The 19,546-nt window shown below is 56.3% G+C and overlaps 3 protein-coding genes across 11 annotated transcripts in view; 1 reads left to right on the top strand and 2 right to left on the bottom strand.

The window, feature by feature from the left end:
- The window catches only part of LOC135975714 (angiopoietin-related protein 4-like), a 136,603-nt gene that overhangs the window by 71,542 nt on the left and 45,515 nt on the right, over window positions 1-19,546 (bottom strand). The window lies entirely within an intron of this gene.
- Window positions 1-19,546, top strand: part of LOC112061722 (fibrinogen-like protein 1-like protein) — an 82,701-nt gene that overhangs the window by 55,960 nt on the left and 7,195 nt on the right. For 4 of the 8 annotated variants that reach the window (XR_010592711.1, XR_010592710.1, XR_010592709.1 and 1 more), the window contains exon 1: window positions 12,901-12,915. The exons of 1 other annotated variant lie outside the window; for it this stretch is intronic. Coding sequence is in view for 1 of the 7 variants with exons in the window: in XM_065567750.1 (XP_065423822.1) it covers window positions 12,912-12,915; window positions 14,435-14,578; window positions 15,343-15,405; window positions 16,551-17,179 (840 nt within the window). In the remaining 6 variants the exon portion in view is untranslated. Of the gene's footprint in view, window positions 1-11,248; window positions 12,916-13,342; window positions 13,440-14,434; window positions 14,579-15,342; window positions 15,406-16,550; window positions 17,889-19,546 lie in introns of those variants that run through there. 3 more of the 8 variants (XM_065567750.1, XR_010592706.1, XR_010592705.1) reach the window with 3 other exon arrangements.
- LOC135975709 (protein MROH8-like) lies at window positions 1,911-11,046 on the bottom strand. 2 transcript variants are annotated; one of them, XR_010592704.1, is made up of 6 exons: window positions 10,874-11,046; window positions 9,590-9,703; window positions 5,253-8,102; window positions 4,660-4,765; window positions 4,355-4,450; window positions 4,129-4,221 (listed from the first exon to the last, which is right to left on the bottom strand). XR_010592704.1 is itself a non-coding variant. In XM_065567747.1 (5 exons), exons 2-5 carry the CDS (start codon window positions 5,318-5,320, stop codon window positions 3,595-3,597), a joined length of 498 nt encoding a protein of 165 aa, XP_065423819.1. In that variant the 5' UTR covers window positions 5,321-8,102; window positions 9,590-9,850; the 3' UTR covers window positions 1,911-3,594. The 2 variants fall into 2 exon arrangements, 1 of the variants encoding a protein (XP_065423819.1); XM_065567747.1 differs by lacking the exons at window positions 4,129-4,221; window positions 10,874-11,046 and adding an exon at window positions 1,911-3,822 and having other exon boundaries at window positions 9,590-9,850.

Below are 19,546 nucleotides of genomic sequence, written 5' to 3'. Positions count from 1 at the left end.
CATAATAGAATGGCTGAAATAGTTTATTTTATTTGTATTGTATTATTTTGCAATTGTTAAGAGCAGCAACTACTTAGCTCAGACTGAAGCATCTTATCTAATTTTTGAGATCTAAGTGTCTCCTCTTTGAGTGCCACGAGACAATTTAACACATTGTGACAAAGAATTTTCATTGCCACTTGTTATGATTTCAAGAAACAAACTGGTTTAGTTTGAATAGGATTTTCGGTCAGAAACGGTTTCAATGAAATTTCCCCACCATCTCGATTCCTGGGCTCTATCTCTGCCTTTCGGGGGCGGGCGTGGGGGTGGGGGGTTGCTGTGTGTTAGAACAGGAGTCTGATTTGGATAGGGATAGAGACCTCTTCAATGTTTTTAATGAAGTAAATACTAATGGGAATTGTGTGATCATGGGAGACTTTAACTTCCCAGATATAGACTGGAGGACAAGTGCTATTAATATAATAGGGCTCAGATTTTCCTAGATGTGATAGCTGATGGATTGCTTCACCAAGTAGTTGCTGAACCAACAAGAGGGGATGCCATTTTAGATTTGGTTTTGGTGAGTAGTGAGGATCTCTTAGAAGAAATGGTTGTAGGGGACTAGGGTTACCATCCGTCCGTATTTCCCCGGTTGTAGGGGACAGCCTTGGTTTGAGCGATCATGAGCTAATTCAGTTTAAACTAAATGGAAGGGTAAACAAAAATAGATCTGTGACTAGAGTTTTTTTTTTTTCAAAAGGGCTAACTTTAAAAAATTAAGGAAATTAGTTAGGGAAGTGGATTGGACTGAAGGACTTGTGGAACAGATGGATCAGACTGAACAGGTTCCAAACCTCTCGGAGGCTCCTACCTTCTAAACAGGGACATCTGTTTTGTAGTAAAATCAGGAAAAAGAAAGGAGAAAACTCAAAAGAGGTTCCTCTTGGCGCTCACGTACGTGACCCCTAATACTCTCTCAGTCCTCAAAGAGAGACCTCGAGAAGGAGACTTGCTGAAGCAAAGCTACAGGGGACTCAGAGGTTTCCCTGGCCCTGAGCCCCTGTCCTGCCTGGCTGATGTCAGCATCTCTCAGTGAGGTCACCACCTCCCCTGCACCTTTGACCAATAGGCTGAGGTCCTGCAAAAGGCCTTTGTGATGTCACTGCCACACCCACCCCTCCCCTGCAGTGTTAATGTCCTGCCACAGGCCAGACCCTTTGGAGGTTTGAGCTACTCCCTGTGGATCACCCCGCTCAATGAGTGTTCGTTCTAGGAAGCAAGCCGGCTAGACAGTAAAACAGCAGAGGCTGCTCCCAATGCTACACTCGGTTTCTCAGAAATGAGTAGACTTTATGGGCAGAAGAGACAGTTAGAGCATCTAATCTGACCCCCTGCATATCACAGGCCTTTCTGCACCATATGGGGCAGGCAGAGCTCTGCCTGGGCGCAGGGGGAATGGGATGGGGGTAGATCAAGGAAAGGGGGGAGGGGAATGGGTGTGAGGGAAAGAGCTCCTGTCCCAGATGAAGGAATTTGGGGGCAGAGGAAAGGACCCTGCTCCATAGAGAGGGGAGAGGGTTTCTGTGAGTGCCAGGGGGCTCCATTTCCCCTTCCACTAGCTCCCCATTTACAGAGAGCCAGAGCAGTACCTGCAGCAGAGAGCGGGAGTTGCTGGTGGCCTCAGAGGCACAGGCCCTGCAGCGCCTCGGGCACCTGGCGCAAGTGCCGCATGATACGGAGCTGGCGCTTCACATTGGCCGTGACGTCCTCCTGCTGCAAGGGAACAAGAACCTGTCTGAGACTCAGACGCCTCCGAGGAATCAGGGGGGATTAACGGCCCCTGGAACCAGCAGCATTTCCACCCAGCCCCTGCCCACCTCGGAGGGATGGATTTCCCCTCCTGACCCCCAGGATGGAGTCTTGTTGTCCTTCCTAGTGACCTCCAGTGGCAACCCCCCTCCTTCTACGGGGAGCTCCTGCCACTTCCCCCTCAGTGCCCCTGACAGCTGTTCCACCTCCAATCCACAGCTCAAGTTCTCAGACCCCTCTCCTCCAGCCCCACCCAGGTTGGGTAGGGAGGGGACTGTAGCGGGGGGGCAGGAGGGATTCTGGCAGCAGTGAAGTGGGATGTGGGGAGGTTGAGACCTTTCCCCAAGTCACCCCAGCCACTAATGCGGAAGCCGCAGGATGGCAGCCCTGGTGAATGGGACGGATTGGAAGCCCCTGCTGACTAGGGTTACCATATGTCCGGTTTTTCCCAGATATGTCCTGCTTTTCAGCAATCATACCCTGGTCCGGGGGGAATTGCCGAAAAGCCAAACATGTCCGGGAAAATGCCGGCCGGGCACTTCCCCTCCCGCGGCTGCTCTGCTCCGCTCCTCCCCTCTCAGACTTTAAGAGCCGAGCTGCCCGAGCCAGCGCTACTGGCTTTGGGCAGCCCCCACTGCCTCCGGACCCCGAGCCGCCGGCCAGACACTTCCCTTCCCGGGCTCCAGCTGAGCTGCTCCGCTCCTCCCCTCTCAGACTTTAAGAGCCGAGCTGCCCGAGCGAGCGCTAGCGGCTTCTGGCAGCCCCCCCTGCCTCCGGACCCCGAGCCTCCGGCCAGGAACTTCCCTTCCCGGTTCCAGCTGCTCTGCTCTGGCGGCTCGGGGGAAGCGCCAAACCCTTGGGTGCAGGGTTTGGGGGCTGCCCGGCAAACCGTGAAGCCGGTAGCGCTGGGGCAGCCCTTTCCCCATGGCTGGGAGTGGGAGGGACGAGGGGGCGGAGTTAGGGCGGGGGGAGGGGCGGAGTTGAGGTGGGGCTAGGGGTGGGGAAATGGGCGGGGCCAGGGCCCGTGGAGGGTCCTCTTTTTTTATTTATTAGACATGGTAACCCTACTGCTGACTGAATCCTCCTGTTCTCTCCAGAACGGTTCCAGCCTTGCCAGCAGCAGGACAAGCGTCCCCTGCCCATGTGCCTCAGCCCTGCCTGGTCAGACGCCATCACCCGTCAGTCCTTGGCCTCCCAGGCTGCCAGTGATGGGAGCAACTCTGGGTGGTGGCTCGGGTGACACAGACACCAGACCACTAGGAATTGGGTGCGGCCCTGTGGGACAGGAGAGTCTCGCAGAGGGCACTTGGGGGACTCTCCTGCCCTTCCCAAGAGCGATAGCACCGTGTCCTGAGAACATACGTCTGGGATGAGGCAAAGCTTGTCATTAATTAGCCTGGCTAAAGAGCTGGGTGGAGCTGCTCCGCGGACAAGCTGGCTCGCTCCTGCTCATGGAGGTGAATTCATCTCCCTTCCCAGGAGCACCTGCTCTCCCTTTCATTCCCCACCAGGCTCCTTGTGCCAGGCCAGCGAATGGCCGCAGGATGGGAATGAGGCCTGGGCCCCGCCCCAATCTCCTGAGTCTAATGCAGCTGCTCACCTTGTCCCCCATCAGCTGCTGGGTTTCCCCCAGGAGGGAGTAGGTGACAGGGAGAGAGACACACACACATTTGTCCTTCTGGTTGCAGGGCTTGTGTCCTTCCAATCCCATTGGTGGCTGCACAGTGGGCAGAGTCCTCGCTGCGTGCCCGGCCCAACAGAATTGCAGGGCGTGGTGTGGAACACAGAAAGAGATAGAGAGACTCATCCTCCAGCCGGGGTCAGTCTGAGAGAAATTGGCTGGGGTCCCAGTCTCACTCTTCTAGCGGGTGCCATTTCCCAGCTGGGTTCCTTACCCCTCTGGTGCAGCAGCAGCTGGTAGAGCCGGTAAACCCCCTCCCTGGCCTCCCGGCTGATGTCCTTGGCTGGGTCACTGACGGACAGAGCCAGCTGGGCCATGTGGTGACCCATCCTGGGGAATTCCGCTGAGTTCTAATGGACGGGAGAGAGAGAGGGGACTCCATCAGCATTTTCCTGTCAGCTCCCAGCTGCTCCAGGATGACAGGGAGTCATGAACCTGGAGCACAGCCCCCTTAAAAGCCCAGAGTCACCACTTAACTAGGACAAGAAGAACTTGACTCAAGCCAGGCTCACTCTCTGCTCTGACTCTGCCTCCCCAAGAGGAACACTCCTAACCCACAGCCCCTGCAGCAGCAGATCCTACAGCTCGTCGGAGCCAGCCCACCTACCCCTGGAGTCAGGAAGCTGGGGTCAGAGGTCACTTATGTCAAACTCGGGGAGGGTGATGGTGGATCTGAGCAGGGCCGTGCTGCTCTTAACGGCCCTGGCTCTCTCTCGCGGCACCCTGGACACGATCCAGTAGTTAATGTGCTGTGGGGAAAGGAGGCATTGCACTGACTGCCCTGACCAAGGACGCCCACTGGGGGCCCGGCTAGGAGGACTGACTGGAAAATGGATCTAAGAGTGAAGGTAAAATTGCCCCCACCCCTCTGATTGGGCTCACCTCCAAGATGTACTGGAGCCTGTCGGTGTCTGGGGACTCTGCCAGCAGGTTCCCCAGCATGGCGTCCAGGAGGTCTGGCAAGACCCTAGGCAGATCCTGAAAGCAAGGGAGAGCCATGGGTCAGAGTTAGGGAAACTGGGGCTACATCTGCCACAGGATGGGAAGTGGGGTCTCTGGGAAGCACTGGTGCGACCCCCAAACACATATCCTGGCCTCTCTCATTCACGTCCCACTGCAGGCAATTAGCAAGGATTCATGGCAGGATGACAGCTGGCTCTTCTATCCATGACTTTAGCATGATCTACCTGCACTTGGGTGGTGTCCTTCTCCATGCCCAGGGTGAAGACGGCGTGCAGGGCAGCTCGGAGGAGGTGGGTCTCCAGCTCTGGCTCCACGGCAGGTGTCATGGTGCTGGCAAGAGAGAGGAGCCGGTATTAGACTGTGCAGTACGGTGATGGGACTGGTACCAACACGCAGGTGAAACTGCAGGGAAATAGGCACAGGCTGGCAAGAAGGGAAACTGAGGCACCGATCCAGGGAATGAAAAGGCCAAGGTTTCTCAGACAGACAGTGGCAGGGCAGGAATAGCACCTGTTCCCTGGACCCTGCTGCCCCTCCTGTATCTGATCCTGGGAGTGAGCCTCTCCCCAAAGCCAACTCCTTCAGGAGCCCATAGCAAAGAGACCCCCCCAGACTGTCCTGGACTCCCTGAGAGGTGCCTCCCCCCAACTGGAGCACTAAGGACCAAAGTGGCAGCATCTAGTGTCAGTGGGGTTCATGTGGCTCAGGCCAGACCCCTGGGCTGGGGACCCGCTCCCATAGCACTGATCGAGGGCCTGGGCCCAGGGAGTTCACAGCCCCACCCTCACCTCTCCCTGAGCCCAGCCTGACTCCTCACCTGGAACAAAGCTGCGGCGCCCATCGGCCTCGCTGCTGCCCGAGTCCCAGGCAATGCTGCTGTCCCATGGGGAGCGGGTCGAGCTGCTGGTGGTGGGACAGGGATCCTCCACCTCCTGCCCTGGGGAGGCTGGAAGGTCCTCAGTGACCGGGCAGGGCGATGCCTCCTGCTGGGAATCAGGGCTGGGCTCCTGGGGCCGCTGCTGCCCACACAACATGCCCCAGAGTCACCCTGCCCGGCTCCCCTCCTGCGCTGGGTCCTGCCTGCCCAGCCGCAGCCTGGCCCAGCTCCATTTCGACCTGGCCTCTCCCACCTCGGCGCCTGCGCTGGGAGCGGGTTTTCTCCGCCAGAAGGCTGGGCACTTCCACCTCCTGGCCTGGCCGGGAGCTCCTTCCCCGCCAGTGGGGACGGAGGAGCCGCTCTGCTCCGGGGGAAGATGGCAGCTGCTTCCCTCAGGCTCTGGGGCCACCTGCAGAGCCTTCTTCCGAACATCCTCAGGAGCCTGGCCATCCTAGAACCGAGCGGGGAGCGGGCGTGAGTCTGGGGTCAAGGCAGCCTCTCACTAACCAGCCTGTTTGGTCCCTCCCCATCCCTGCCCCAGCCAGAGCAGCTCCTCCTCCCCGCACAGGGGTGCACGTAATGCAATCTACACGCACTGGCAGGAGTTCATTGCATGATCTGCTTCCTGCTGTTTGGTTCTGGGCTGTTGGAGTACGGGCTTGCAACAATCTGTCCTGTAGGTGCTGACAAACTGATTGTTTAATAAGGAGTTCCAGTATCTTTCCAGGTATGTTAATGGATGGGAAGACGTTCTTTTTCAGCGATCTCTGACGAGAACTGGGGCACAGCACTTAGTTTGTTGAGGCCATAAAATGGAGACAGGCCCCTCTTCTCTTCTCCCAGCACCCCAGATACCCTAAAAGGGTGGGACTCACATCCCTCAATGGGCTTTAAAAAAGACAATGGTTACAATGTGGCCCCGACCATTTCTGGTTTCTGCAGACTAGATGTTTTAGCAAAGTTTAGAATTCCTTGGTGCTCAACACCGTGAAACTCCCCTTTCTCCTTCACAAAGGGCTTTAACGCCCCTTATCTCACCCAGGCTCTCGACCGCCCAAAGTTGGAGAATTGTCCCTGTTCCCACTGCAGAGCACCCCCCACGACACACACACAGAGTCCTCCTGGTGGTGGGAGGGGAACAGAGGAAAGGACAGAAGACCTAAGAGATGAAGAGAAAGGAGGGAGGGATGGAGGAAAAGGTCAAACAAAAAGGACAAACCCTAATGTCCCCAGAGATTCTAAGGGACAAAATCCCAGGTGGGGAATAAAATTCGACCACCTTAAGCTAGTGTTTTCCATGCCTAGAATTCAGCTGGTGCCAGATGCATCAGACTGAACAGGTTCCAAACCTCTCGGAGGCTCTTACCTTCTAAACAGGTATGTCTGTTTTCTAGTCAAATCAGGAAAAAGAAAAGAGAAAACTCAAAAGAGGTTCCTCCTGGCGCTCATGTACGTGAACCTAAATACTCTCTCAGACCTCAAAGAGAGACCTCGAGAAGGAGACTTGCTGAAGCAAAGCTACAGGGAACTCTGAGGTTTCCCTTGCCCTGCGCCCCTGTCCTGCCTGGCTGATGTCAGCATCCCTCTGTGAGGTCACCACCTCCCCAGCACCTTTGACCAATAGGCTGAGGTCCTGCAAAGGCCTTTGTGATGTCACTGCCACACCCACTCCTCCCCTGCAGTGCTAATGTCCTGCCGCAGGGCAGACACTTTGGAGGTTTGAGCTACACAAAGAGGAGACACTTAGATCTCAAAAATTAGATGAGATGTTTCAGTCTGAGCTAAGTAGTTGCTGCTCTTAACAGTTGCAACATAATAAAATACAAATAAAATAGACTATTTCAGCCATTCTATTATGTCCTAATCTGATCTGAGTAAACATGATAGGACACCTCATCTTATGCACTGCTCCTAGTGACACTCTCCAATAGATCCCCATCCTCCACCTGCCGGGAGGTAGGTAGGGGCGGATTGTTATCCCTACTTGAAAGAGGGAAAAGCTAAGGCTGAGAAAGGAGAATTGACTTGTCTTAGGTCACACAGCCAGTCCGTGGCAGAGTTGGGAATAGGACCCAAGAGCCCTGATTTTCAAACTAACCATCGGATCTTGAATTTCAGACATTGAATGACCTGAATAAAGTGCTCTCAAGTGAGTTCCAGACCAGCAAGAGTTCATAGTAATTATTCAGCAAGTATTTTAGGAGAACTGGAATGGTAGAGAAAATAATGAACTGCAGAGAAGCAGCAAAATTTGTCGAACATATGACTGGTTATGACTATTTACTTGGTCTTAAAAGAAAACAACAGGGACCTGAGTCTCCTCCCTGTCAATAACCCCCTGCTCAGCCAATCAGGGTAGAGACCGAGGGGCGGGAGGATGAGGGTTCTCACCAGAGAGCCCAAAGGATGGCCCAGGTCACCGCTGGGGATCACTGTCTGAGCACTATTTCAGCCCCACATTTTTCGGTGGACCTCCCACAATGGGAGTTGTAGAGCACCCCCACGACACACACACACCCCTCCTGGTGGTGGGAGGGGAACAGGGAAAGGACAAAAGAAGTAAGAGATGAAAAGAAAGGAGGGAGGGATGGAGGAAAAGGTAAAAGAAAAAGGACAAACCTTAATGTCCCCAGAGATTCTAAGGGACAAAATCCCAGGTGGGGAATAAAATTTGGCCACCTTAAGCTAGTGTTTTCCATGCCTAAAATTCAGCTGGCGCCAGATGCAGCAGACTGAACAGGTTCCAAACCTCTCGGAGGCTCTTACCTTCTAAACAGGGACGTCAGTTTTCTAGTGAAATCAGGAAAAAGAAAGGAGAAAACTCAAAAGAGGTTCCTCCTGGTGCTCACATACATGAACCCAAATACTCTCTCAGACCTCAAAGAGAGATCTCGAGAAGGAGACTTGCTGAAGCAAAGCCACAGGGGTCTCTGAGGTTTCCCTGGCCCTGCGCCCCTGTCCTGCCTGGCTGATGTCAGCATCCCTCTGTGAGGTCACCACCTCCCCTGCACCTTTGGCCAATAGGCTGAGGTCCTGCAAAAGGCCTTTGTGATGTCACTGCCACACCCACCCCTCCCCTGCAGTGCTAATGTCCTGCCACAGGCCAGACACTTTGGAGGTTTGAGCTACTCCCTGTGGATCACCCCGCTCAATGAGTGTTCCTTCTAGGAAGCAAGCCGGCTAGACCGTAAAACATCACAAGCTGTTCCCAATGCTACACTTGGTTTCTCAGAAATGAGTAGACTTTATGGCCAGAAGAGACAGTTAGAGCATCTAATCTGACCGCCTGCATATCACAGGCCTCCTGTCCACCACAATAGCTACTTTTGGGGCAAACACATTCCAGAAAGGCATCTAGTCTTTATTAATGACATCAAGAGATGGAGAATCCACCACTTTCCTTAGTAGCTTCTTCCTGTGTTCAATCATGCTCGCTGTTGAATATTTGTGCCTTATTTGTCATAGGAATTTGTCTCTTTTCACCTTCCAGCCATTGGGTCTTGTTCTGCCTTTCTCTGCTAGACTAGAGAGCCCTTTAATACCCAGTATTTTCTCTCCATTAAGGCATTTCAACACTTCAGTGAAGTCCCCTTCAATCTTCTTTTGATAAGCTAAACAGGTTGAGCTCTTTCAATAGTTCACTACAAGGCATTTTTCTCCAGCCCTCAGAACATTTGGTGGCTCTTTGCTGCCCCAGCTCCAATTTCTAGGACCATCTTTTTCAAAGGAGGACACCAACACTGGAGGCCGTATTCCAATAGCAGTCTCACTGCTGCTGTGTCACCTCCCTATCCTACTCACGGCTCTGCTCCTACGTCTAATGATGGCTTTAGCCCTGTTCACCACAGCATCACACTGGGAGCTCATGTTGAGTGGCTTCTCCACTATGGCCCCTAAATCCTTTTCAGAGTCACTGCTTTCCTGGATCCACGTCCCCATTCTGGAGGTGTGGCCGGCGTGCCTTATGGCTACGTATAGGACCTTGCATTGGGCTCTGCTCAAACTTGTTTTCTTTGAATGGGTCCAGCTGGCCGAATGAGCCAGATCGCTGTGTATCACTGCCCTCTCGCCATCAGGATTTACCACTCTGCCTGTATTTTGTCACCCCCCAATCTTATCCGCAGTGATTGTATGTTTTCTCCCAACAATTATTTTAAAAAATTAGTCCTTGAGAGCTTCTTCAGACCCTTAGTACCCAGGACCTGCTCCCCACATCACAGTGAGAAATGCTGTCCAGCCCTGCTGGTACATAGGGGATAAGCACAGAACAAACGTACCTTTAGGAGCTGTGTTGTCCATAGGCTCTGAACAACATGTGGGGGTCAGCAGATTACAAACGCACGACAGACCTGTAGTGTAGACAGGTCCCAACTGTGTCTCGGTTTCCCACCCTGTAAAATGGGGAGAACAAACAAAACCTTGATTAGCTCCATTTGATAGCTGGGGAAACCGAGGCACCCAGCGGTGCAGAGACTCGCTCATGGTCCCAAAGTCAGGAATAGAAAACAGCAGATCTGATAGCCAGGCATGGGACCAAACCCTGGTTTTTCTGGCCTTGCTGCTCTAAGTTTAGTCACCGCCTCCATGTCTTTTCCCCCGTGTCCCTTAACCCCACGTCACTGCAGAAGAGAGATTTTCTGGTAGCCAGCTGGCTCTCCTGCATGTGGATGTCATTCCAAAAGATGTGCTCTGGCTCAGTCCCATGCTATGGTTGGCTGAAGGAACCACTTGGTCACATTCTAGGCCCTGAGTTATACAGGAGGGGCAACTAGATGCACATAATGGTCCTTTCTGACCTGAACCTCTATCAATCGCTACATTTTCTGCTGCTAGGAAGAGAACTCTGGACCTATTTTCTCTCATTCACTTTCAGTCGGAATAATTTCAATCCAGGCCAAAGGATTTCCTCTTCCATTGTGTCTTCAGCACCTTTGGGAGCAACCAGTTACTGTTACCCACAGGTTTCCAGTTTCAACCTGTCCCAGGGTGAGATGGCCAGGAAAGGGGTTGGAGCTCAACTGCACCTGGCCCAGGTGATGCAGCTCCCTAGGGTGAAGGGAATAAGTGTGGGGGTTACGTGACAAGACGCAGCCTGTGACTAGGACCCAGGCCTGCTGAGAGATAGAAGGGCAGCCTGTGCTCAGCCAGGAGAGAGACCCCAAGGGAAGCAGGCATGGGAGGGGTTTGGAGCGTCCTTTAAAGGTCAAGGACAAGCTGGGAAGGGGCCAGGCTGAGCACTAAGGACAAGGCCCTAGGCGGGAAAGACAGGGCAGTTTAGGAGATGGGGCAGATAGTCCAGTTGGTTTCGGCTCCCAGGACCAGACACCCAGAGGTGAAGGTGATTGTCGGGGCTTCTGTCCTTCTTCCCCAGTGTAGATTTGATAGTGGAGAAGATTGATGCCGTAAGGGGGAAGTGAGTTACCCCAAGGTCACCTAGTGAGTTTATATCACGAATGCATACTTGAAAGGATCCAATAGAAACATGGATTTTCCAGTCTCTTCTTTCTAGGAGTCCCCAGGGCTAAGGTAAAACCCCTGCTGCCCCTCCCCATTCTGCTCACCTCCAAGATGTGCTGGAGTTTGTCTGTGCTGTGGGGTGCTGTCAGCAGGATCGAGAGCTTGTCATCCATGTTCTCTGGGCAGGCCTTGCTCAGAGCCTGCCAACGGAGGGAGACCAGGGGTCAGGAGCCTGCATTAGCATCGGTGTGTCATTGACTAGGAGCTGGCTGAGGTAAGCGCCGCCTGGCCGGAGCTCGCACCCAGAAACCCTGCCCCAGGTTGGAACCCCCTCCCACACCCAAATTCCCTCCCAGACCTCACACCCGGAACCCCAACCCCCTGCCCCAGGTCGGAACCCCCTCCTGTACCCTAATCCCTCCCAGACCCCACACCCCCACCCACACCCCAATCCCCTACCCCAGCCCTGAGCCCCCTCCCGCACCCAAACTCCCTCCCAGAGTCCGCACCCCAACCCTCTGCCCCAGCCCGGATCCCCCTCTGGCACCCCAAACCCCTAATCTCCAGCCCAATCCCAGAGCCCGCATCCCCACCGGAGCCCTCACCCCTCCCTGCACTCCAACCCCCAGCCCCAGCCCAGTGAAAGTGAGTGAGGGTGTGAGAGCGAGCGACTGAGGGAGGTGGGCTGGGCTGGAGTGAGTGGGGGTGGGGCCTTGGGGAAGGGCATGAAAGGGGTTGGGTCAAGGGCGTTTGGTTTTGTGCAAGTAGAAAGTTGGCAACTCTACTTAAGGACCTTTGAAAAGCAGCCTCCTTAGCACCGCTCCTGATACCAGGGGCCAAGGCGCCCCAGGACATGAGAACCACAATAGGCCACAGCAAAACGCTGCGTTAGAAATCGGAGCTCAGGCTGCCAAGCGAACGATACCTGACAGACAGGAGATGCGGGAATTAAGGTTGTGCCTTCAGCCAGCAATTGGTGTTCATCCGTTTGCTCCACAAACACACCTGTAGCCAGGGCCACTATTTCCTTGTCTGTCTGCCTGTTTAGCGTCTCTCGGTCCTTACTGTGCCCATCACCGTGGTGTCTGAGTGGCAAACCAAGGGTTTGATGTATGCATATGAAACTGCCTGACTGGAAGGACGTGGTTTGGTGTGGATCAGTGACTGCTGGGGCGATTGGTGGCAGAAGGCTCTGAGGGCCTGGCTCATTCCGACCTGGCTCATTCCAATGGCTTCTACGGCTGAGAGCAGCCCAGTCTCCTGCCTGGGTCCGACGCAAACCAGGAAGTACAGGACCATGGTTAATAAGAGCAGCTCAAAAGATCATTTTTGCTGAGCCCAGCCCTGCACAGATTTCCAGCTTAGGTTTGCATTTTCAGCAAAAGTTCTTCTTGATTATTTTCTCCCAACCCCCTTCTGCCTCCATAATAGCCAGCCACCCCGTCAGTCGCATCCTGGGGCGCTCCAGGGACAGCGTATGTGCGTGTATGTGTACGTCTGTATATATATGTATGTGTACATGTGTGTATGTATGTGTGTATGTGCACATGAGTGTGTGCACATGTGAGTGTGCGTGTGTATGTGTGTACATGTACCCCAGTCAGATGTATACATCTGGATTTCCTTTGAAAGAATTTTCAAATTGAGCTGATCAAGTGCAATGGCAAAGCACCCAATTCCTCTGCCCCCCAACTGCCTTCGCTGCTTTAACGTTCAACCTGCTGTGGTGACACCTCTGACTCCTGAAAGCCCTAACGCTCCCGGGGAGCAGGCCGTGCCCTTCCCTGCCCTGGCTTCCCCGGGTGTTACCTCGGAGGGAATCGTTCCAAATTCCAATGGGTGGCAGGTCCAGGGAAGAGTCTTATCTGGGGGGAGGCTGTACCAGACCCGCCAGACCCAGGCAGGCTCCCAGGTACTGTCTGCTCGGGGCTGATAAGGCTCCTTAGCAGTTTCTCTCCAAACAAATTCCAGTTCAAGACACCTGAGAGCTCCACAGCAGGGCAGCATCCCCAGAGCGCAGCAGGGCGGGGATTAGGGGGAGCAGTTGGTAGCAGCACCTGCCCCTCGTACGGCAGGAGCGAGAAGTGCCAGCCTCTCTGCACAGAGCAGCAGCGTTCAGCCTGGGCCAGACGTGCTGCGGTGATGGGTAAGAGCGGGCTCGGAGACCAGAGGGTTCTGTGGGGCAGCGCTGGGCCCTTCTGCTCCGCACTAGGGACGGGTGGGCGTGTTCAGCTGGGATTGGAACCCACCAGCATTTGTGGGTGCGAATGTGGAGCTGGAACTCAACGTGGGGCGCTCCCACCTCGCCCGGGGGCAACTGGGGGGAATGGCAGAGAGACACCTGGGCTGAGACCCCAGCTCCAGGGAGACAGTCACCCCGGCCCAGCTGGGTTAAATTGCCCAGCTGTGTGACAGCCCCCCCATCCCCGAGGGGTCCCTCCCCCGGTATGTCACAGCAGGGTAATGTGCGTATTGAACGGCAGGGGTTGCCACAGACTGGCTGGGAGATAGGGTGACCAGATGTCCCGATTTTATAGGGACAGTCCTGATTTTTGGGTCTTTTTCTTATATAGGCTCCTATTACCCCCCACCCCTGTCCCGATTTTTCACACTTGCTGTCTGGTCACCCTACTGGGAGAGGCCTTTGGGGATGGAGGAAGCAGCACTAAGGTACATGCCAACCTCCCTACAGAGGAGGGGTCGTGCCCCGCAGGTGTGGGGCAGGGAGCTGGGACACTGCGCGGTGGGTCATTATCTGGCCCAGGCCCTTCCTAGCCGGAGGCCGAGGCCGAGGCATTTCCTTCAGGTCACCTTCCGCTGCAGCTTGGCCACGGGCCCCCATAGCCACTAGCCCAGCCAGGGATCCCAAGTGGGGATTGTCACGGCTGGCTCTTCCCTGCTGCCAGCAGCTCTTCACTGCCAGGGAATTCCTGAAATCCTGTGTGCCCCTCCCCCACCCACCTCCTGGGGCTGTGAGTGCCCCCCCGGGCAGCCCCCCCCGAGCTCTGAGTGCCCCTGGCCAGTCCCTCCCCTCAGTCCCCCCCACTTCCTGGGGCTCTGAGTGCCCTCAGCCAGTCCCCCTCCCACACCCCGGGCTGAGTGACCATGGCCAACCCCCGTCCCTTCAGGAGGAACTCCCAGTACCCACCCAGCCCCCACACCTCAGGGTTCCCCTCCCTGCGGCTCTGTGGCCATACCCCTCCCACCCCCCTGTCCATGGGGCTCTCATTACCCACCCTTCAGGCCTCCCCAGGGCTCTCAGTGCCCCCCCAGCCCCAATCTCCATTTTCCCTTTCTCTCACCCACTCTCCCGCCCTCCCCTGCCCGGTTATTTCCATGGCACAGGGGTGTCTCTGTGGGGCGGGAACATTTCTCCAGGGCGAATCCCAAACTCCTCAGCACCCGCCCCCCTCCTGGGAGTCTCTGTCCCAACGGGGCCGGTTCCTAGCGTCTCCTCTCTGCCCCGTGCATGCCTGGCCGGTGGCCGGCTGCCCAGCCAGACTGACGGGCGAGGGCGGCAGTGCCAGGCTGTGCTGGGCGAGGCGGGAGGGTCCAGCAGTCCCAGCTCTCGGTTGTGCCGTTCCCGGGCACAGGGAACTGGGAGTCGCGGCTCCTGAAGGGCGGGTTTGTGTTCCCAGCTTCTCACCGGCTCTTCCCTTTTGCAGCTGCCTGGTGCCCTCGTCTCCTGCTCCTCACCGGCCTGCTGGCCCTGTCAGCCCCAGTTCTCACCCTGGAAATAAACAACCTGAACATCTTAAAGGGACCCACCCATGCAATCAGGAACTTCCACCCAAAGCACCTGAAGGCAGGTGTGTCATGTGTCTGCTTCTATAGCCCTCCCCCCTGGCCCTAGGGGTCCCTGCCAGCCCTGGGGCCCCAGGATGTCACTCACTGGTGGCCTGGGGATTATGGAGGCCTGAAGCCACTGGGAGAAATTACAATCCAACCGTAGCTCTCTATTCAAACCACGCTGAGCTCTTTGGCGGTTTGAGGGAGGGGAGGGAGGTTCGGGGGGGCACAGGGGCTGGCCCATTGCAGTGCAGGGAGCAGCACGGGACAAAGCCAGGAGGTGCTGGTTGCCTTGGGCAGCAGAGGGGGCGTGGAGGAGTGAACTGGTGCAGCCTGGGCCCGAGCCAGGCAGGGGCAGACGGGATGAGATGTGGGTGTTCGGGCAGCAGGGCGACTGGTGCAGAATTAACACAGAGCTCGAGCTAGGCAGGGCAGGGCTGTGCAGAGCTCGAGGGGAGGCGCGGGGGCTGGAAGCTGCTGCAGGAGGAGCTGCAGAGCCAGGGAAGGGACTGGAAGGCACAAGGTGGTGTGGGCAGAGCCACGGGAGCGGGCGGTGAGTTTGGTGGCTGCATTTGGGCCAGACTGGAGGGGAGCAGACGGAAGCCAGGTAGAGCAGTGATGGGGGTTTGCAGAAGTGTGGGCAGAAGAACAGTTTGTCCTGGATGAGGGTTTCAGGGACACGGAGAAGGGGAGGCGAATGCACTGCTAACACTCTCTGGTGCTTGGGAGACAGTCTCTGCCAACCCCTCATGTCACGCGGATCTCCCAATTCCTGTCCCTACAGATCAGGGGAAAGGGAGCCTGCGGCACAGCCGAGCCAGTGACCCACAGTTACCAGAGGCCCACGGTAAGAGTATCCCATGCTTCACCTATCCACGCCCTGCAGAAATGAGATGCAAGAACAACAAGAAGCAACAGAGAATCCTGTGGCACCTTTAAGGCTAACAGAAGTATTGGAGCATAAGCTTTCGTGGGTGAATGCCCACTTCATCAGACACAAGATTCACCCACGAAAGCTTATGCTCCAATATTTCTGTTAGTCTTAAAGGTGCCACAGGACCCTCTGTTGCTTTTTACAGATTCAGACTAACACGGCTACCCCTCTGATATGAAGAACAACAAGAGTTATTCATACAGCTTCTCCCTGCAGGGCACAACAAGGCATTGGGATGCATTGTCTGACCGGGCCAGAGGGGAATCCCCAGGCCCCTGGGAGCAGGAACTCTGATGGCAGAGGGTGGGAGGGTGTGGGGGAAAGGGCTTGATACACACAGGCTGTAACGTGTCCTGCAGAGGAGAAGCTTTGGGTCATGATCTTTCTGCAGGGAAAGTGGCACCACTGATAGACTGTGTGGGATCCAGGACCCAGGGCTGTGACCTACTGGGCCGTGTCCCTCACTACTGCAGGTGTGGGGAGTTTGCAGCCAAAATTTGGGATGAGTGGCAAGATCCTTTGACTCCACAGACTCCTCCTTTCCCTAGCAGCTGGTGTCGGTGGCCTCAGCACACACACCCTGTTGGAGAGCCCTTGGCACAGCAGTTTGCTGAGAGCTGAGGGGGTGCAGAACCCGCTGCTGTAAGATACAGTCACCCCACAGGACACACGGTGCTGTTAGCTTGCAGTGTCCCACGCAGCGTGTCTGCCGTGTTAAACACCTCCCCGAAAACCCCTGCAGAGTATGAACAGGGGCCTGTTTGTCTTCTGGGAAACCTACGTGTGCACGTGCAAAGTAGCTAGTTAGAGAATAAACTGCCCAGGAGTGGGTGACAGGACCTAATGCCAGGGCTGTGCCAGCAGATTCGGGCTCAGTGTCTGCATCCGTTGTTGAAGCCTCTTTGACAATGGGCTGGCAAAGCATGCGGGGTGTCAGTGCAGACACTGCTGTGTGTGGCACACCGGAGGGGCCCTTTCTCACTGACCCAGGGTGGGAAGAGCTGAGCAGGGTTCTGTTCCACGGGGTTTAGTGAAAGCGATCTCTCTCTTGTGCACAGTCTGGCCCAAGGACTGCAGCGAGATAACCTGGAACAGGGTCAGTGGCGTCTTTGTCATCCAGCCCACAGGATTCCACCAGATTGTCGTTTACTGTGACTTGAACAGCACCAGTGAGGGCTGGATGGTCCTCCAGCGGAACCGGCACGACACACAGATCACCTGGGCTGAGTCCTGGAGCACCTACAAGTACGGCTTTGGCAACGTGCAGGATGACTACTGGCTGGGGACGGAGTACATCTATCGGATCGCCAAGCAGAAGGTCTACCAGGTCAGGTTTGTCATCCATGATTCATCCGGCACCATGAAATACGCAGACTACAACCTCTTCGGTCTGGAAGACGAGTCCAAAGGCTACAGGCTGAGGCTGGGCTCTTACACTGGGACTGCAGGGGACGCCATGACTTCAAACAATCCTACCACCGTGCATGACAACATGAAGTTCTCTGCTAAAGACCTGGATCAGGACACTTACGGTGGGAACTGTGCGTCTAGCTATGATGGGGGCTGGTGGTACTCGGCTTGTCATTCTGTTCGACTGAACGTCAAAGGGAGCATCACTTGGGGTAGTTTCTGTAGTGGGAACTGCCAAGCCTCCGCCATCCTCATCAAACCAGCGTCCTACTGTTAGTCACCCCTTCCCCACCCTCCTGTCTGCAGTGAGGCCAACCCCTGCTCCACGAAGGGAGGGAAAAGGGTCAGAGTATGTCATGGCCAAACCTCCCGCCCGCTCTCACAGGCCTTGCTGGGGGAAGTATCAGGGTTACCCAGGAAACGGGGCCACTTTCCTTCTCCTCTCCCTCCCTGCAGACTTTCCGAGCTTTTCTCCCCTGGGCCTTTCTGCGCTGGGCTGACTCCCGTGCACCAGCGTTCGGCTGGAGTGACTCTTCCGCGTCATTTTAGCTCGGCGATGCGATGAGCAGGCCTAGAGGTCACTGGAAAGGTGAAATCCCAAGCATGGCGGGAGCTTCTCAAACACCCTCTGCACGGCCCTGCCTTAGGATCCAGGCTTTGGAATAAACACACACTTCTAAGCAGTGAGGTCTGCAGCTGGTAACTCTGTGCCCTGCTGTCACTCTCTTTCCGGGTGCTCCCATGGGCACCACGCTGCTGGAGAACATGCCTGGCGTTACCAGGTTCACAGGCAGGGCATGCGGGGCTGCTGGGATGGGCCCTTTGCTCCCTGCCAGAGTAAATCTCCAGGCCACCAGCCCTTCCGTTTGGGGTTGTGGGAAGGAGAGACTGGGGCCAGAGGGATTTTCTGGGGAAGGAGAAAGAGGAGATGTGAGCGGGAGGAGAGACTTGGGCCCTTAGTGCTGGGAGAGAGGAGTCCTTGGGCCCCCTGCCCTCCGGACCACATCCAGAGAGCCTGTAGGGCAGAGGCAGCGTCCATCCCACTCCCACTGCAGGCGGAGCCGCTCCTCGCCTGAGACTGAAGGCTCTGCTCGCAGCTCTGCCTGGCCACGTGCAGACCCCTGGAGCAGGAGCGCGGTGCCTCATACCAGGGCAGCCTGTGGCAGCCCCCGTCTATGGGGTATCACGCTGGGTCTAAATGCTGCGGCCAGGTCCCTGCATTCTGCAGCACTTCGTTTCAATTAAAGAATGGTGCCCAGGGGCTGGGGCCGAGGGCATCTTCGTGGGGTAGGACCCTGCTGGCTGGAGCCATGTGCCAGCAGGGACCAGGTGGGGAGGCCCCAGACCACTGGGCTGAATGTATCCCACTGCTTGTGTGGTAAGGTGCAGCCTGTTTCCCCAGCTAGCACATGGTCCCACGGCAGCTTGCACACTAGTTAGCTAGGAGTCTGGCCGCACCCCTTGGCAGAGGATAGTGCCCCTATGGTGGCCCACAGGCCTGGTGCAAGGACTGGTCCCTTTCCCTAGTGCTGTCTGGGCCCAAGGTAGGAACCCTGCCCCACTCCTGCACAGACGGGGGGAGGGGAGGAAAGAGGCCCCTGGTGCTCCCATGCCACCTGGCACAGGGCCTGGCTCTTCATCTCTACATCCGTCCTGCCCCTGCAGTCAGCAGGACCCAGTTCTCTGAGGGGATCAGTGCCCCCTCCTTCGGCATCACCGTGGAGCTGCTCCGTGTGACACCATCATTCAGCTTGTGCCGATCAATCCTTTCATAGGAAACATTTGAAAATGCTTTGAAATCTCCCGGCTCCCTCCCAATCCGGGGCTCCTGGCCGGCCCCTGCCTGTCGCCATGGGCAGCTTCTCACACTCCCCTCAGAGCACACGTGGGGATGGGGACCTGGGACGTTAGACAGTGGTCTGGCCAGCGAAATCCCTGTTCTTTGTTCCTGAGCCGCACCTGGCACTGATGCCAGTCCCATTCCCAGGCCGTGAGGTTACACGCAAGCTGCCAACAGAAAAGGGGCATGTTCATCTTCCCTCTTCAGCAGCATTGGCTGATCCCACTGCGCCCTGCAGAGCCACAGTGAGCCAGGAAGGCTGGCTGGGCAGCACGGGGCGTGGGCTGGGCCCTGGGAGACAGGGGTGGGGGCAGGCAGGGCTAAGCAGGGCTCTGGAAATCTGGGGGGAGGATGTCTGTGTGTAGGGGGATGGACGGGGGAGCCTGACTGTGGGACTGGCCTGAGCTGGGAATCTGGGGTGGGCAACAGTGACTGTCTCCACAGCAAGGCAACTAGGGCTTCCCACAGGGCTGTGCCAGGGAACAGAGGCTGCAGCTTCAAGCAACCATGCAGGGGGCTCCCCAGAACCACAGCTTCCCCCACAACCCTGGTCCAGTCCTCCAGACACTCCTCCCCCAATGCTCTTCTCTCCCATAATTCCCCTTATCCCGGTCATCACCTTGCCCCCACATTCCCAATCGCCCCGCCTGGCTCCCCAGCTCCCCGCCCCTCTGGGCTGCTGTGAGCGCGGAGCCGCGGAGCGAGCTCTTAGCTGGCTGCTCCAGGGGCACTGTCCTGGCAGAGGGAACTGGGAGTCGCGGCTCCTGAAGGGCAGGTTTGTGTTCCCAGCTTCTCACCGGCTCT

The sequence above is a fragment of the Chrysemys picta genome, chromosome 14 (genome assembly GCF_011386835.1).
Source record: "Chrysemys picta bellii isolate R12L10 chromosome 14, ASM1138683v2, whole genome shotgun sequence".
NCBI lineage: Eukaryota > Metazoa > Chordata > Testudines > Emydidae > Chrysemys > Chrysemys picta.
Note: the sequence above shows the minus strand (reverse complement) of the source record. Positions and strands in the feature narration are given on the sequence as shown.